The sequence below is a fragment of the Daphnia magna genome, linkage group LG7 (assembly GCF_020631705.1).
Source record: "Daphnia magna isolate NIES linkage group LG7, ASM2063170v1.1, whole genome shotgun sequence".
In the NCBI taxonomy this organism is placed as follows: Eukaryota; Metazoa; Arthropoda; class Branchiopoda; order Diplostraca; family Daphniidae; genus Daphnia; species Daphnia magna.
Genome location: NC_059188.1, coordinates 12,899,544 through 12,914,864, shown reverse-complemented (window position 1 = coordinate 12,914,864; position 15,321 = coordinate 12,899,544). Strand labels below are relative to the sequence as shown.

At 39.7% G+C, this 15,321-nt stretch overlaps 6 protein-coding genes and 2 long non-coding RNA genes across 16 annotated transcripts; 1 reads left to right on the top strand and 7 right to left on the bottom strand.

The window, feature by feature from the left end:
- Window positions 1–81: 81 nt before the first annotated feature.
- Window positions 82–936, bottom strand: LOC116927953 (rhodanese domain-containing protein CG4456). The gene is made up of 4 exons (XM_032935006.2): window positions 775–936; window positions 588–710; window positions 358–523; window positions 82–292 (listed from the first exon to the last, which is right to left on the bottom strand). The coding sequence occupies exons 1-4, from the start codon at window positions 857–859 to the stop codon at window positions 232–234; spliced, it is 435 nt and encodes a 144-aa protein (XP_032790897.2). The 5' UTR covers window positions 860–936; the 3' UTR covers window positions 82–231.
- Window positions 937–1,176: 240 nt separating this feature from the next.
- On the bottom strand, window positions 1,177–2,127 carry LOC123474387 (thiosulfate sulfurtransferase/rhodanese-like domain-containing protein 3). The gene is made up of 4 exons (XM_045176478.1): window positions 1,877–2,127; window positions 1,685–1,807; window positions 1,453–1,621; window positions 1,177–1,389 (listed from the first exon to the last, which is right to left on the bottom strand). The coding sequence occupies exons 1-4, from the start codon at window positions 1,971–1,973 to the stop codon at window positions 1,329–1,331; spliced, it is 450 nt and encodes a 149-aa protein (XP_045032413.1). The 5' UTR covers window positions 1,974–2,127; the 3' UTR covers window positions 1,177–1,328.
- Window positions 2,128–2,261: 134 nt separating this feature from the next.
- LOC116927944 (homeobox protein extradenticle) lies at window positions 2,262–5,133 on the bottom strand. Of its 4 annotated transcripts, none has more exons than XM_032934991.2 (9): window positions 5,048–5,133; window positions 4,463–4,708; window positions 4,263–4,404; window positions 3,943–4,193; window positions 3,697–3,887; window positions 3,493–3,628; window positions 3,327–3,426; window positions 3,090–3,241; window positions 2,262–3,011 (listed from the first exon to the last, which is right to left on the bottom strand). In XM_032934991.2, exons 2-9 carry the CDS (start codon window positions 4,631–4,633, stop codon window positions 2,952–2,954), a joined length of 1,203 nt encoding a protein of 400 aa, XP_032790882.1. In that variant the 5' UTR covers window positions 4,634–4,708; window positions 5,048–5,133; the 3' UTR covers window positions 2,262–2,951. The 4 variants fall into 4 exon arrangements, with proteins under 4 accessions (XP_032790882.1, XP_032790883.1, XP_032790884.1 ...); XM_032934992.2 differs by having other exon boundaries at window positions 4,998–5,109; XM_032934993.2 differs by lacking the exon at window positions 5,048–5,133 and adding an exon at window positions 4,850–4,966.
- Window positions 5,134–5,252: 119 nt separating this feature from the next.
- On the bottom strand, window positions 5,253–6,567 carry LOC116927950 (surfeit locus protein 1). Its single transcript, XM_032935003.2, has 6 exons — window positions 6,415–6,567; window positions 6,268–6,357; window positions 6,079–6,203; window positions 5,832–6,017; window positions 5,606–5,779; window positions 5,253–5,540 (listed from the first exon to the last, which is right to left on the bottom strand). Exons 1-6 carry the CDS (start codon window positions 6,454–6,456, stop codon window positions 5,327–5,329), a joined length of 831 nt encoding a protein of 276 aa, XP_032790894.1. The 5' UTR covers window positions 6,457–6,567; the 3' UTR covers window positions 5,253–5,326.
- A 406-nt stretch (window positions 6,568–6,973) lies between these two features.
- On the top strand, window positions 6,974–9,105 carry LOC116927955. The gene is made up of 4 exons (XR_004396879.2): window positions 6,974–7,041; window positions 7,464–7,925; window positions 8,005–8,510; window positions 8,664–9,105. It is a non-coding gene; the product is annotated as an uncharacterized LOC116927955 (long non-coding RNA).
- LOC116927949 (venom allergen 3) lies at window positions 9,106–12,663 on the bottom strand. 3 transcript variants are annotated; one of them, XM_045176464.1, is made up of 11 exons: window positions 12,215–12,663; window positions 11,798–12,094; window positions 11,634–11,738; window positions 11,386–11,557; window positions 11,070–11,314; window positions 10,761–10,998; window positions 10,296–10,680; window positions 9,876–10,232; window positions 9,727–9,802; window positions 9,511–9,652; window positions 9,106–9,448 (listed from the first exon to the last, which is right to left on the bottom strand). In XM_045176464.1, exons 7-11 carry the CDS (start codon window positions 10,338–10,340, stop codon window positions 9,163–9,165), a joined length of 906 nt encoding a protein of 301 aa, XP_045032399.1. In that variant the 5' UTR covers window positions 10,341–10,680; window positions 10,761–10,998; window positions 11,070–11,314; window positions 11,386–11,557; window positions 11,634–11,738; window positions 11,798–12,094; window positions 12,215–12,663; the 3' UTR covers window positions 9,106–9,162. The 3 variants fall into 3 exon arrangements, with proteins under 3 accessions (XP_045032399.1, XP_045032401.1, XP_045032400.1); XM_045176466.1 differs by having other exon boundaries at window positions 11,798–11,939; XM_045176465.1 differs by having other exon boundaries at window positions 10,296–10,998.
- A 65-nt stretch (window positions 12,664–12,728) lies between these two features.
- On the bottom strand, window positions 12,729–14,244 carry LOC116927948 (venom allergen 5). Of its 4 annotated transcripts, none has more exons than XM_045176467.1 (5): window positions 14,101–14,244; window positions 13,592–14,036; window positions 13,452–13,530; window positions 13,241–13,376; window positions 12,729–13,159 (listed from the first exon to the last, which is right to left on the bottom strand). In XM_045176467.1, exons 2-5 carry the CDS (start codon window positions 13,928–13,930, stop codon window positions 12,937–12,939), a joined length of 777 nt encoding a protein of 258 aa, XP_045032402.1. In that variant the 5' UTR covers window positions 13,931–14,036; window positions 14,101–14,244; the 3' UTR covers window positions 12,729–12,936. The 4 variants fall into 4 exon arrangements, with proteins under 4 accessions (XP_045032402.1, XP_045032403.1, XP_045032404.1 ...); XM_045176468.1 differs by having other exon boundaries at window positions 13,592–13,771; window positions 13,841–14,145; XM_045176469.1 differs by having other exon boundaries at window positions 13,592–13,771; window positions 13,845–14,143.
- A 506-nt stretch (window positions 14,245–14,750) lies between these two features.
- LOC123474385 lies at window positions 14,751–15,251 on the bottom strand. Its single transcript, XR_006649191.1, has 2 exons — window positions 15,034–15,251; window positions 14,751–14,950 (listed from the first exon to the last, which is right to left on the bottom strand). It is a non-coding gene; the product is annotated as an uncharacterized LOC123474385 (long non-coding RNA).
- Between the last annotated feature and the right edge of the window lie 70 nt (window positions 15,252–15,321).

The window sequence follows — 15,321 nt, the reverse complement described above, 5'->3', positions numbered from 1 at the left end:
GATGATCTTACCTTGGTTGGGTTTGTATTGATAATTAACACCAATAATATATGTTGCTTAACATATAGAAGTTCAATCAAATATTTTATAATATTTATTAGATAATCTAAGTATGGCCCTACTTGCTAGATTTCATAAGTAGGCCATATAAAACCATCACCTTGCACTGATTGTGTTACAGATGACATCATATTACAAGGCTGTCATACATAATCAATGTAATCAAAAGAATTATTCTTTGGATATGGGACCTCCGTTAGACTTCCAATCACTAAAGCTTCCAGGGTACACCCTTGATGTTGAAATAATTAACAAATGTTAATCTTTATTTCAAAAATATAATTCATAATCAAGTACTTTATGTTGTTGAATCCAAGTGAAATAAGTTGTTCTCCAGCAGCTGCAGCTCTTTTACCTGCAAAACAACCAACTACCAATGGGGCACTTTTGTCAGGCTTATCAAACCCATATTTGTTTTTAAAGTCAACATCACTTGATGCAAATGCTTCTATTATTTCAGGCACTAGAAATAAACAAGATTAGATAATTTAGTATTTGATATGTTTTTGAGTTGTTCACATTATTACATGGTAGATTGACACTGCCAACAGCCTTGCCATCACTCTGAAGTTCACTTTGATTACGGACATCCATGTAAATTAAACTTTTCTTCTCTAAGCCAGCACGAACTTCTTCGAAATTGAGAGTACCTTACACGAAATCTAACATGTATTTTGTTTTCTTGTAACATATTTAAAGATCAACGAATATTACCAGTAGATTGAGCCATGGCGATAGAATAGGAAAAGTTGGAATTAAACTGAGCTAAGCGTCTAGTAATCCTTGTTACAAAATGCATGCGACCTCAGCTACGCGTTCAGTGAAATGACAAGCTTATGGGCCACACCTGATAACATTATTTATTAGTTTGAGATACCTGAACTGATAAATGCCACCTACGGAGAGAAATGGAAGTTGTGCCAATCGAGAATATTCAACTTAACCTTGCGGATGCGGATGAAAAGAAATAGAATAATGGAAAAATTTTTAAAGAATTAGGATACATATAGGATAAACGTTTGGTATGCAAAGATAGCCCCGCAAATTAAATTGTAATCTTATGCTATTTCTACATGCGGTGCAATAATTGGAATCGAATCAGAATCAGGAACGATATTTTCTTGAATACCACTGTATATTTGAGTTCTAACAAGATAAGGAGACACGATGTAACAGGGAACAACAACTTCCTGTTACGTCGTGGTATAAGAACTTATATTACCACATGGGGCACATAGGATAGAATATCTTATCCCAGTAGATGTATTTTAGGCTTTACTTATGGGACCACCTTGAGCTTTCCACTCATTAAAGCCTCCACTGTAAATCCTGAAATTGTTGTTAAAACAAAGCCATTGTTCAATATAAGCTAAAAATTGATCAGCTTTTTACCGAATGGCATTAAAACCAATTTTTTGGAGATACTGTCCAGCTTGGTTTGATCTGACTGCAAATAGACATCCCAAAACAATGTTGTCTGCATTTTTTCCAGGCATCGGAACACCATATTTCTTATGAAAGTCTTGGGGGTCCAAAGCAAAAGCATCTGCAACTTCTGGCACTGAAAATTTTCATGGATTTTATGACATCAAATTTCATGTTAAATTAATTATATTTTCCATACACGGAATGTTGACACTTCCTGTGATTGAGCCTTCTTTGTGTAATTCACTCTTATTCCGAACATCTATATATGTCAAGCTCTTTTTCTCCAGTCCATTTTTAACAGCTTCAAAATCAACAGTACCTGGGTTAAAACAAATATTTCTGATTCCATCCTGAACCAAGTGTTTCATACAAATCAATTACAACTCACCAAGTTCAATAGCTGTAGTACAATGTCTTATGTTTTTTGACTGATTCGATGAAAATGAAATCAGGGCACGAGAAAAAAAACGTGTTGCTGAATGCATTATGATAAAATACTTAAATCTATGGAAGCTGCTAGTTGATCCGTAATAGTTCTTATAATTAAGCAATCTCACAGTTCCGTAGAAAATAACTGAAGTTTTGTTTTGTTGTTTAGGGTGCCTCTGGTACAGGATTGCAATGGTGGATACGGGTCTTCCGTAAATGAAGTTAATTGCGCAGATGGAGATTTGTTTGTTTACCACCACATGGATTGTCTTCTGCTAGGAGGAAACAAAAATGCAAACAAATCTTTTTCAGACCATTCATCTTAAAAAGAAAAGACAAAGTCGTTGACACCTAGAAATGGATGTATTGTTGTACATAATTTCATGGCAAGGTTTTGCGCGATGAACAGATGAATATAGTGTTTTAAAAGTGAGACACGGATTAGTAGAAAATAGTCTAAAAATTATGCCAACGAAAAAGAAATATTTTGAGCTTTCGCTACAAAGCGCCAGTTTTTTGTTGGACAGACGAAGAACTGCAAAATATTTTAATACCAAGGATTGCATTTGATTCCGCCACCGTATCGGAAGAAAAGTTTAAAAAAATACTAATTCATACGGAAATTCTTATGTTTAAAAGCCATAGACGTCGTTCAGGGATGTGGATTTTGGAGAATACTGATGACCGTTTTTTGGGGGTATCTGGAGAGCGTGTTTGATGATATATCAAGGGCGTTCAGTTAACTTCTTGGTGTTGCTTAACAAACGATAGAGATTACAACGACAGAAAGCGATTGAAACTACAGGTTTCGGAAACAAGTGAGAAAAACAAATACCGATCCAGGGTGATACACAGACATTTCAATCAAGACGAAACAACAAAGCTGCACTGAGAGGAAGTGGACAATAGAAAGATACGGGATGGGTTAGAACGAGTTAATCGAACAGCCGAAAATAGCTTAACGCACAGTATGATCAAGAACAGATGAAATTAGTAAATTAAGAAATGATTGTTTACGAGAAAAAGGACGTCCTTCAGGGTGAATTCACTTGATGCATACTTGGATCGTAGCCCATCGATGAATCCCCATAGCCCTAGAAATATTTTTTGTTTGTTTGCAAATTGATAAATAAATGCTAACTTATTTGAGATCTGATTTTCGGATATTTTACCTGGCCGCCCATCGAGGAAGGAAAATCACCACCGTTGAGTCCCATAGCCCCATAAGGACCCAAGGAATCCTGAGGACCCCTTAGTTCAGGACCACCAGGTTGGGGTGACATCATCGGTCCGGGTGTTCCAGCCATGCTATATGGTGAGGAACCTATACAAACAAAGACAGAAAAATAAAGCGAGAATTAGAATGTCTCATGTTAACAAGGACTTCCAGTCCTTAGAGTGGAAACAACTACCAGCGGCCTTCTTAGCAGCATACAAGTTGGCTTCCTCTTGGGCTTTGCCGATATTTTTCTTGTAGCGAATTCGTTTGTTACCAAACCAATTAGAAACCTGGATATGGGGATAAGGAATAGATTAATCTTAGAAACCTTTAAGACAAGGGGATCAAAACCAAACCTGTGAAACGGTGATTCCACATTTGCGAGCCAGCTCTTCTTTGGCTTCTTCACTTGGGTAGGGGTTGCTTAGGTGCGAGTAAAAATACTCATTTAAAATTTCAGAAGCTTGTTTGCTAAAATTACGTCGCTTCCTCCTGCATAGTCGGAAAGGAAAAATACATGTGACAAGGTATTTCAAATACAAACGCACTGCATACTTTACCTGGCATCCAAAAAGCGGGATCGCAAGATCATTACAGCTTCGCATGTGCTTTGTTTTAGCTGCATTTGGATTGAGCTAAATTTGCGATGAATGATCTGAACCATTCGTTCGATCTCCTTGGGAGTGATCGGACGAGTGCGGGATTGTTCTCGAAGCAAATTCATAACATGAGTCGTAAATTCACTGCACGCCTAAGACGGGAACCACGTTCGTAAATTACTCAAAAATGCTGTGAGAAAACAATACCTGTTCATATTTCTCAAGCTCTTGGTGATAAATCTGACGAATTTGTGCTAGCTTTGCTCTATAGTCAGAGTGCTCAATAGCCGAATCCGACATTGATCCGCTTTGAGAAGCCGCAGCTGAAGCATTGGCCGCAGCACCAGCTCCTCCGCCTTTCTCAGGACCAGCCACTCCTTCAGCAATCAGCATGTTATCCAAGCGCATAAGTTGCGGATCAGGCGGCTCCTCTTCCTGCGTGTTACGGAGTGACAGAACTGGAGAGACCAAACATGAAATTCTTAAACCTATTTCATATTCAAATTCAAACACAAGTTTTTTTTTACCTGTTTTTTCTTTGATTTCACACAGCACTGAAAACAAAGCAGGCTTCATACGGTGGCAATTAAGAGTATGTTTACGAGCCTGTGCTTCATCGAGACTCTGGTCAGTGATGTTCATAATCTGTTGTAAGATTTCCCCAATGTCCTAAAAATAGAAATACAATTCATATGTGAACAGGTATACTAAAACACATTCTACAAACCTGCTTCCGGCCAGTCATATTTTCAGAATCAGGATTTCCTCCGTCAAGTGATGACATGTTAACTCCTACATTGACTCCAACATTAACTGGAGGCAACCCATAGGGGGGCTGATGCATCAGCCCTACCTGTCCCCCTGGTACAGGATGCATATGCCTGTTTGGATCATCCATTAAACCTAATGATGACTTCCAATCTCAGTTGACAATCCGTCTTGCCTTCAGGCAGTGGAACTGGCAATGAAGATACTGTAATAACAATTTCTGGTTTACCAAAAGCAAGCCATGTGATTATAGATAGCACACAAGAATGTTATTCTAAAAAAAAAACTAAAAGTCTATTAATATAAATTGAACTGCAGACGGTGAAAAAAGTAAATTTCGAAGTACAAAGCCAACGTCTTCAAAAAAATGCCCAAGGCGACAGCTGTCCGCCATAAAGAAGCTTGCTTGCGTAGCCTCGTATGTTTCAAACAAACAGTTTTTTCTTTACACATATGTTTTAAATGCCACAACACCACAGTAATACTACCGATACCTTATATAAGATAGTGAGTCAATTACAGGAAGTCTCTTCCGCAAAATTACCTGGGATGTAGAGTGTTTTTCAGACAGTAAAAAGACGCGAACACACAAAGGTAAAAATCGATTAATCGTCAGCTAAGTATCGTCCCTCAATTGACAGTAATAATCGATTGTGAAAAGTAGCGCGGCGCTTTTATTTTTTGACGTAGTAAAAAACTTAATGAGTTACTCATAATTTATCAGTGATAAATAGTAAAATAAAGTTTCATACTTGACAATTATAAAATTTATTAATGTTACTCATACCTCTTGAAATAGGGCAATTAACTCATTCAGTGATAGTTACATAAGAGGCATTTTTTTAATGAATCGTCTGTGCCACAGAAAGGCTGTGATTGCCGATAATAAATACCATGTTAAAATATACGAAACATGTTCGTTTCTAACAGTAACAACTGTTTGACCACCAACTGGTCCATCAGGAACACTACTGTTGGCGTCAGCATCAAAGTAAATTGGAGCAGTGTCCAAAAATCGGGCCATCCCGTCCACGTCTCTGTTGTACAGGTGATAAAGGTAATATTACCCTATTATAACCAAGAAGATATGAGTTTTGATTACCTAAAATGAAACATGCGATCTTTGGGCCTATTCTGTGGCACAAACTGAGGGCGAGTTTCGTTCGAACGATAAATTCCAATTAGTTTTGTTTCACCTTCTGTTTGTCCGTTTAGTCTGGTAAACGGGTTTAACTTTTTACGAGGGACCCATCCGCGATTAACAAGAACTGTAAGACTAAAAGTGGCTTTAGGAGGGACATCAATGGTATTACTCATTAGTAAATTACTTGGAATCTGATAGCTTAAATGGAGTAATGACCTGGAAGCCACTCTGTCCTGAAGAAAGCATCCCACCAGTTTCATTCTTTTCATTTCCAACCAATGACCTAGGTCCTATATAAATTTCCTTGTCATGTTCGAATGATCCATGAAGTTCAAATTTTCGGTACTCCATGTCTGACAGTCCTTCTATGCTGCAGAAAATTTGGAATATATTCAATCTATAGAGTAGACGTATTCAGGAATGAACCTTACTCAGTGGACTGAAACAGAATTGGTGGTGCAGATGTTCTATTATACAGGTGTTCTATAACACCAAGCTTCCATTGCCATCTGTATATCTGCCAAGTGCCCAGGCCAAAGGTGAGAGCGGGTATTGCCTAAATTATAGAAATTGTCCCTTTAGAACCAATCTAGAGAACATATTTTGACTGATGATCTTACTAATAAGGAATAGCCATGTAGTCCAATATCAACTGTCGATCTTTTGTTGTAGCTTGAAGCAGATCGCCTTACGTAATGTTGTGCACTTGTCTGGGTATTTACAGAAAATCAATTTTATTTACACAGCTTTCAGTTAGGGACCAATACCTTGATCGTTTTAAATTTCTGGAGATATCTCAAGCTCAGCATATTGAATAAATTAGAAAATCTTTAATTACGGAGAAAACAAGGAGAACAGAATAACTACAGAACTGCAGAAGATCGTTTCAAATAAAAACAGCTGGGCTGTTAGAGCCATCTAGTGGTCCGTTAGCCCAGACTAATAAAATGATGTAATGGAAAAACACGCTTATTATTATTATATTTTTGTCTAAGACAAAAAGAATTTTCGACAGCCAAATTAAATATGTATTCAGACGAGTAAAAAGTAGAATTTTGCAATGCTCCAAGTATTGTCTTGACATGAAGTGTACTTCATCTTGAGCAAGGAAAATAAAATATCCTGAGGAATATGTTGTTTAGTTTGCTCCGATTTTCTGTTGTTTGCTCAGAGATACGTTAGTCTCAGTCTCTCAGACTTCAATTTCAAAGTGAGCATGATGAAATGAAAACACATGAATGGCCTTGTCCCTTCTAGAAGTGGTGGGATTTAAAGGCCTCCCCCCCCACCTCCCTCCATGATTCACTACTAGCAGACGACATGCAATTAATGGCCTTTTTTATTGTGCAGATATTCCCTTAATCCGTATCCGCCAGGGTAACCCTGCACCGGAGGTACCCTAAACAACATAACATAACATAATATATTCCCTTAACACGAAACCGCCTAGAAACTACACAACTTTATCATTTAGCAAGCAAAATAAGAACCTTCAATTTGAAAATGTACAAATCCTAAGAAATAGCTAGAAAACCTTAAACTTTGACGGAAGCCACTAGAGTGGCAGCCTGATTCTTCAACGTCTTTGTCGGCCTGAAACCGATCATTAATCGGTTGTGCTACGCACAGTTCTGTAAATGAATTCCCATTTCGTTTTATACTTTTTCTGACAATCTTCCAATAGGATTTTGTTAGCAACCGAGAGAATTTAGTAAAGGAAAGCCTTGATTAGCCATACGAATCGCATCAACGAAGGAATTTGTATTTCTATATAATCTTTGTAATTCATGTACAATTTATTTCACATCTATTCTAGTTGATTGGGGCAATTTGAAGAAGATGAAGAAGTATCCACTTTGTAGACGGGTTTATTTGGAGCATTGCCGCGGGGACTGTAATTGCAGATATAGAACTGTTTGTAAGGATGTCCGGGCGTGAAAGGATAGCCGTTGTAATCATCGTAATATCCAATGGCTGCACAACCGACGTGAGTAGTTTCAGCCCAAACTAATTGCGTATAATGGCCAATTACTTTGCCGTTAATCGCTTGGCAACTCCTGCAAAAAGATAAATTCAGGTAATCTGATTAGAAAAATTGCCCCTATGAAGAGGTGTCGCTAAATACTTGAAAGATACGACACTAGCACAATCCATGTAGTTGACCTCGTTGAACCAGCCATCTTTGCCATTGATGACACTGGCCCAGTCTGTCGTGTTCCTGGGTTGCCGACTGAAACTCATATGCAAATTTTGTCCATAATTAACTGGATCTGGCTCTGTAATCCAACAAAAATTACTTTTACTCGTTTTATGGCTGACGAATTTAAAACGATTACAATACCTTGTTTATATTTCAGGTTCTGTGTCCATTCCCAGGCAGCATTAGCCAGTGCATCGTCCCATTTCTTTGCACACAAAGAAACGTATTAGGCAACTCCAAATTATACAAAAGAACAAGAAAAGGTATGCAGGAATAATTTAATTTTCTTGTTACCAAATTAGGCATGGAAATTGCAGGCGGTTGGGGTCCCGGTGAGCCTCGTTGCTCCCGATGCGACGCCACCTTGCGTCTGAGATGATTGTGAAGATCCAGAATGAGTTTCTTGTCTTCCTCAGTGGCTCTTAGATCTTTAATGACATCTTCTTCGCCATTCCGAAACTGCTGTTAACATAACGCACAGAAAGTTGATTAACTTTGCATAGCACTGACAGCCTAGAAAAAAATTACGCAATTGGCTTGTTGAAAACGAGCATCGGACTCAATAGCATCACTTGAAGGTATTGGACGAGGCGGTTCCGGATTGCAATAAGCTGGTGGATCTTTAATCAAGACATCCTGACTGCTCTTACTGAGTCTCGAACTGTAAGTAGGTTGAGGTTCATGGTAATCAGAGGAAGAACTTATTGGCTGGGCACTTGACAACTTCATCTGATGAACCACCTTTTAATTCAATTTCAAAAATGAGATTTTTTACTGACTGAATTTCTTTCTCCATGCAATTGGACGACTTACCAGGAAGGAAAATAGCAGAGTTTTAAACAGCCTCTGGACCATGGTAGTTGTGCTCTTTTGCCGACTATTCAGTGACTGGAGATTTGATTCCCTTTTTATATTCCAACCGCATGGAGACGGACTACCCTTTAATTGCTGGAGGGCTTGCCATTAAGTGTTCCCAATACGGAAATAAAATAACCAACCCTTGTGACCCACATATCTCCTTAGTGACCAAATCTTTTGGGGGAACTGATTTAAAGTGGAAACTGTACCACGTTTGACAACTGGGTTGGAGAAACTTTACATTTTTTAAACAAATCGCCACATGCCTACGTGTTCATAATCACGTACGAATCTCAGTCGAGATCTCATTGCTCCCACAACCAGCCATAATTCATGAATTAAAAAAATGGGAAACCGGATCGCGAATTAAGGTAACCAAATAAATGGATCCTTTTCAAGATTCACACAGAACGATTGTATTTAAACTGAAATTTCACGCGAGTTAAATAACCCACCGCTATGGATGACGAGAAGTGCAATTATTAGAAGACACTTTGTAGACGGGCTGACCAACGATATTGCCTTTTGGACTGTAATTACAGACGTACAGTAATCTGACGAGTCCCGACAATTCCGAACAGATCACTGGCTGTCCTGGATGGAATGAGTATCCGATAGCTGCACAACCGACGTGGGTGGTCTCGGCCCAAACCATTTGCGTGTAACGTCCGATCGGTTTCGCGAACTGCGTGTGGTTTTTGTAATGTTCCATCAGCTCTTTATTATTCGGTGTCCATGAATCCCTTTATTCAAAATAAGAAATTGAAATCAAATAAAAAGGTGAGTGTTTAATAATTAAAAATACCTGAACTCTTCGACCCATCGGCAATTCATGTGATTAACTCCGTACGACCATTCGTAATTGATAACCCAGTCCCATGTTCTGCTACTCGTTCCGTAAAGGATGGAAAAGCCAAGATTTTGTCCGTAAGGTGTTCCTTCCGGTCCTGCGCAATCAAGTTTCAAAATACTTACAGTATATTATAAAAGAAAACGAATGCAGGAGCTAAGCCATATATACCGTGTTCGAATTTGTGATGCTGGGCGAGATGCTTTGCCCATTCCCAGGCGGCATCAGCTAATTCTTGGGACCATTTCTACTTAAAAGAAAATGGAAATAGTTAGAATTTCGGAGGCGAGCATTTTTCTTAAGGCTAGTGTCACATTTACCAAATTGGGAATGGAAATGGCAGATGGTTGGGGTCCAGGAGAACCTCGATTTTCTTTTCCGGAAGCAACTCTCTGGCGGAGTTGATTGTGCAGTTCCAAAATGAGATGCTTCTCTTCGTCAGTCACTCTCAGATCTAAGAAATCAGCCAGTTTCGGCCGTTTGACCGGATATTTAGCCAACGTCTTATCCGGAATGCAGAAAACTGGATTTGATCGGCTGGATGTGCTTTGTTGGCGGAAGACCATCCCGGATGTTATCGGCCAATGAGAACGGAGATAATAGTACGGAAGCAAAACCTGTTTTCTGTTCAAATGAAGCGTTTTTTCAGCTTGCAACACGTTCAGCCGTGGCGCAACCTTGTTATTAAAAATTGGATTAAGTTCGATGAAAGCAAAAAACTTGTTGACGAGTTTTCTTACCATAACAGCTATTAGCACTATTCCAATGAGACTTGATGACCTCATGACGATTCAACTAGTTGTAACATGGACTAGGGGAATATTCTGACGTTACTGACTGGAATGGGGGACAAAGGTTCAATGGGTCGATTCAACTTTTTGGGCCTCTTACTTATCTGGAAAAAGCTCGTCTCACTATTGTGGTACGGCTGATTTGAAATTCAAAGATAACCTGAGCAACAGGTTTTACAGTTGGATTCACATGGAGACAACTGGAAAAAAAAAGAAGGCAGTTCCAGGTAGACAGACGATACCCAACATCATCGGTTTCCCTTTTCTTTTAGCCCTACACAGGGTCAATAACCTTTCGTGAAATGCCAACGAAGCAGTTACTGACCTATACAGCCTTCAGAGGGTGAGGGAATCAACGTTTAGTTATTAACCTTGGGCTAAATTTGAAACTGATTTAAACATTTTTGTCAGTACCGTCCCTCTGCTACTCTTCTCGACAGACTCTGGGACTAGTGGAAACAACTTCGTAAACTGGTTGGCCAATGATGTTTCCTGGTGGGCTGTAATTGCAGACGTACATCAATCTAAACCGTGTTTCGGATGTGGCACATCGTTCGTGTAACCGATGGCTGCACATCCTACAGCTTTCGTTCTAGCTCAAACCAACTGCGTGATGTGTCTAATTGTCTGTCTGTTTGCAGCTTCGAAACTCCTTCATCAAAGAACGAACATAAAATAATAATAAGGAAAACTATTGTAAAGAATAACTGGAAATACAATTACCTGAACCTGGTCACGTGACGACAGTCTATGTGCTCAACCTCTGCATACCACGGATGAATAGCTGCGTCGGCCCAGTTCGGTGTGGTCGACCGCTCCGAGCTCATCGTGATTGCAATGTTCTGGTGTGTTGCGATAAACACCAATGAAAGTAAGAACATTATAATACCGTGAAGGCTTGAATCGTGATAAAATTGACAATGTTGGACCCACTGCCATGCAGCGTTGGCCAAGCCATCATCCCACACCTGTAATCAAATGTTACCAACGAAATTTTGAACAATTGATAGCACAATAAAGTAATTTGGATGTTGATTACCAAGTTTGGCAGCTTTTGAGTGAGGCCCAGGTGATCCTCGACTCTCTTTTCCTGACACCACATGACGCCGAAAACGATTGCTAAGTCCGACAATCGTGTCGATATTCGTGTGAGTGAATTTCATTTGAATAGTATCTTCAATGTTTTGGCTTCTCGACGGGTAGAGAAGCATCTAATTCGTTACCAAAAATCAATAGCAATTACTGTTTTGATCCGCTGATTCTATTAAATCATGTAGATTGTTTTACTTGCCAGATATAGAAGAGGACGGTCTTTTGTATCGCAGCTCGTCTCATCATGTCTCTTTACCGGACGTCTCCAATCAACGTTGATTTTGCAAAAGAAGGTACCATCTGTGAAAAAAAAAAAACTAAAAATAATTATTTTGATTGAATGGTTGGAATGAAATTACCCGTCGTCTGTAAGTCCGTTGATATTTGTGAAGCTTTTCTTTCCGTTTATTTAGATCAATAAAATAGTTAAAGAGAAAATCAAGATACGTTAAAAAGACGTGGGCGGGGCGTTGTGGATGGCATCATCTTCTTGCGTCCGTTCTGTGATTGGAATCAAAAGTTACCCAATAGAGAAAGTTATTTCCACTGGCTGGTTTTTGCGCAACGTCCATGTTGTCGAATTTCTATTACAACTATCGATTTCCTCTGACGGCCGGTCTTTCATCCGGTGCATCGTCAACAGGAAATGGAAAGAACTGTCAACAGAATTGAAACCACGTAGAAAATTTTCACCGGAAAACATCCATATAAATATACATAGATAGATGTTCGTGTGCGAGGAACTAGAGCAAACATAGTTTGACATGATGACTTACTGCAAGTAGGATTTGCGAAACGCACGCAAGTCGTAGCCGGGATTGATTTTCTAACGTATATAGTGTCTCGGTTGCAGCTTTAGGTTTGTTGACAACATGGCGTGTCTGTACAAACATGTTTCATCGTATTTCTCCAACTTTTGCAAGGCTGGCACAGCTGGGCTTTTACTCAGGATTTGAAACTGCTTTCGTGTCAAAATAGACGTGAACGGGGTGAGCCGTGAGAGAATGGAGCGCGGGGATTTCTTGTGTTCACTGATCGCGTGCGTCGTGTTTTGTCAATCTTTTCACGAACCATATCTCATGCACTTGTCACGAGAAAGCAGAAAACTCTTCGTCGGCATAACAATAACAAAAACGTTGGCAAATTTTTTAGAATATATCATAGGTTATCGGGAACTAGGACTTTTCTTCATTACGAAATGTCTTTTGAAACCTAGTGTAGTCTGCTATTTTCAATGGTGGCTCTCATTCCTGATCCAACTCGTTACTATGGCAACGGACGATGACAATCTTTTCTCAACCATCACCATTTATTTCTTTTTCATGCATCGAATTAAAGACTGTTGCCAATGTTTACATGACTTGACAACCCGAATTAAATTTTAAAAAGAAAATAACTGAAGGAAAAACGGGAAAACTGTAAACTAAAAATAATATCCAACATTTGAAGAGTTTCAAAAAAGACGCTGATTTGTTCAATTCAACTCAACCCCGACATGTTAAGAGTCGGGGCAGTGGGAAGACGAGAAATCTACGTCGTAAACTGGCTGATCAATGTAGTTTCCAGCTGGACTATAATTGCAGACGTACAAAATTCTGTAGGGCATTTCAGGGTTGGAATCGTCAGAGTAACCGACGGCTGCACATCCCACAGCTGTTGTTCCAGCCCATATCATTTGAGTGTAATGGCCAATGTTTTGTCCATTTCTTGCCTGAAGACTCCTTCATGCCCCCAATCCAGCCAGATAAGAAAACGTTTAATTTCGATATTTCAGAAGTTTAATCCCTTTTCTGTATAATTACGTGAAACTGGAAACGCTATGACAGTCCACGTTTTCGACCTCCGAGTACCAAGGATAAATAGCAGAGTCGGCCCAGTTTGGTTTGGCCAACTGCCTCGAATTGAACGTGATTGCAATATTCTGGCCCATTTGCATATCTGTTTAAAAAAATCAAACGGCTGATCTTCTTCCTACAAAATCAAAGTGCATATCGATTTGTAATTCAGCTATACCGTCAAGATTGGGATCGTGTTGAAATTCGCAATTCTGTGCCCATTGCCACGCGGCATCCGCCAACTCGTCATCCCAAACCTGCACGAGACAGTTGCAATTAAGCTCTTACATCTTGAAATCAAATGTGCCACATAAATACCAAGTCGGGCATGAAAGTGGCTGTTGGCTGTGGGCCAGGTGATCCTAAATCCTCTTGGCCGGAAGCCACTTTACGACGTAGATCATTGTGAAGTCCGACAATCGTATCGATATCGTCGTCGCTCATTTCCATTTCAATCACTTCTCCGCATCTATTGGCATCCAACTGGCAACGAGCCACCTTCAAATCAGCGAAACAAATGAATGAATCGTGAAACAAAGTCAGGATCAATCGGGAAAATTCGGATACTTGCCAAATAAAACCAAATGACAAACGTTTGACACAGGGAACGATGCATCTTGTTTTTGTAAAGGAAGTCAGGTAACCACTGATTGCCATTGCCAACTGCCAGTTCAAAGGAAATGTTTGAGGACTTTTATTCTTCTTTTCCACTGAATTCTTTTGATTCCCGGTTGACCTGCGAAAACGTTGCACTTTCCAGCAACTAAGAGGGTAGAGAAAGAGGGTAGGGGGGAGGTAGGTCAACTTAAAAACTTCAAATGACCAACTTGAGCTAGTGACGGCAAAAGTTTGTGTTAAACGTGAATGCGGCTCTCTTATTTGCATATTTTCGCAATTCCAGACCACAATTTCCATCCATTTTGATTGAAATTCACGTCCAAGAATGAAATCAACTTTAAATCGAACGAAGATTGGGAGCTCGTACTAAAAAGAGAATCGTCCAGCGGATTGATTACGCTGTTTACGTGACGAAATAAAGGCCAGTTAGCAGATGACAAATCGATGTTGTAAATCGGCCGGCCAACGATGTTGCCCGGCGGTCTGTAATTGCAAACGTAAATAATTCCGAACGGCGTTACGGGTGTGGCGTGGTCGGTGTCACCGTGCAACCCACAGCTGTGGTTTCAGTTCACCCACAATAATTGAGTACAATGGCCGATGGAGGCTCCGTTTGATGATTTAGGACATGCCGACAAAACCAAAGGTCAACAACATAAACGATGATGACATCACAATCAAATTAGGACTTGCGTACAGCTAACGACATGATGATGACAGTTATCCACTAGCGAATTGACCAAGGATAGACAGCTGCGTCAGCCCAGTTGACTCGGAGCTGAACTTTATCGCGATATTCCGTCGCATTTGCATATCTGTGTTTTGCATAAATGATTATGGAGGATTACAAATTATACCGTTACGATGGAACAGGTTCTATTGATTGGCAAATGAATAATTGTGTCAAACTAGAAAAAAACAAAATGATGTTAATTATTAGAAAGTTTTCAAGGCATTCATCAATGCGTTGCTAATGAGTTCTTATCTTCAAGGTTCGTGATGAAATTGGCATTTCTGGGTGCACTGCCGGGCGGCATTAGCTAAACGATCATCCCATACCTGTACGGAATGATAGTCATTAGATTCGATTTCCTGGGAACGTCATTAAATAGTAAACGAGATGAATAAATTGAGAAGCTCACCAAATCCGGTATGTAAATGAGCCTCTGGCTGAATGCCAGGTGATCAACGATTCTCACGTTGCCGGACGCTGCGTGACGACCAAGACTGTTGTGAAGTGCAATCGTCTGCTCAGTTTTAGCCGCTTCCGACTGACTTCAAATCCCCTTTTGAATCATTCACACACACACACACACACACACAAACAATTGCCAATTAATTTTTAATTTAATTAGAAATGAAAATTGTTTATTTACTCGCCAGGTGATGTTCAACATTTCCAAACGGACGTGAATCCATCGCGTTCTTGG

Bases quoted from the DNA above. Each gene is read 5' to 3' on its own strand.
- LOC116927949 (XM_045176465.1), bottom strand. From the start codon at position 10,340: ATGAGGTCATCAAGTCTCATTGGAATAGTGCTAATAGCTGTTATG. The intron at 9,653-9,726 runs GTATATATGGCT...TTGATTGCGCAG, and splicing joins GCATCACAAATTCGAACACG to GACCGGAAGGAACACCTTAC. The intron at 9,449-9,510 runs GTATTTTTAATT...TTTTGAATAAAG, and splicing joins CGATGGGTCGAAGAGTTCAG to GGATTCATGGACACCGAATA.
- LOC116927950 (XM_032935003.2), bottom strand. From the start codon at position 6,456: ATGCTGAGCTTGAGATATCTCCAGAAATTTAAAACGATCAAG. The intron at 6,204-6,267 runs GTAAGATCATCA...TCTATAATTTAG, and splicing joins TACATGGCTATTCCTTATTA to GCAATACCCGCTCTCACCTT. The intron at 6,018-6,078 runs GTAAGGTTCATT...AATTTTCTGCAG, and splicing joins ATTCTGTTTCAGTCCACTGA to CATAGAAGGACTGTCAGACA.
- LOC116927948 (XM_045176467.1), bottom strand. From the start codon at position 13,930: ATGGCAATCAGTGGTTACCTGACTTCCTTTACAAAAACAAGATGCATC. The intron at 13,377-13,451 runs GTATAGCTGAAT...TTTTTTAAACAG, and splicing joins ACACGATCCCAATCTTGACG to ATATGCAAATGGGCCAGAAT. The intron at 13,160-13,240 runs GTAATTATACAG...GGGGGCATGAAG, and splicing joins CATAGCGTTTCCAGTTTCAC to GAGTCTTCAGGCAAGAAATG.
- LOC116927953 (XM_032935006.2), bottom strand. From the start codon at position 859: ATGCATTTTGTAACAAGGATTACTAGACGCTTAGCTCAGTTTAATTCC. The intron at 524-587 runs GTAATAATGTGA...GTTTATTTCTAG, and splicing joins TGGCAGTGTCAATCTACCAT to TGCCTGAAATAATAGAAGCA. The intron at 293-357 runs GTACTTGATTAT...TTCAACATCAAG, and splicing joins CTTGGATTCAACAACATAAA to GGTGTACCCTGGAAGCTTTA.
- LOC116927944 (XM_032934991.2), bottom strand. From the start codon at position 4,633: ATGGATGATCCAAACAGGCATATGCATCCTGTACCAGGGGGACAGGTA. The intron at 3,888-3,942 runs GTATTGTTTTCT...TTCCCGTCTTAG, and splicing joins AGCTTGAGAAATATGAACAG to GCGTGCAGTGAATTTACGAC. The intron at 3,012-3,089 runs GTAAAATATCCG...AAATATTTCTAG, and splicing joins CTTCCTCGATGGGCGGCCAG to GGCTATGGGGATTCATCGAT.
- LOC123474387 (XM_045176478.1), bottom strand. From the start codon at position 1,973: ATGCATTCAGCAACACGTTTTTTTTCTCGTGCCCTGATTTCATTTTCA. The intron at 1,808-1,876 runs GTGAGTTGTAAT...GTTTTAACCCAG, and splicing joins TACTACAGCTATTGAACTTG to GTACTGTTGATTTTGAAGCT. The intron at 1,390-1,452 runs GTAAAAAGCTGA...CAACAATTTCAG, and splicing joins ATTGGTTTTAATGCCATTCG to GATTTACAGTGGAGGCTTTA.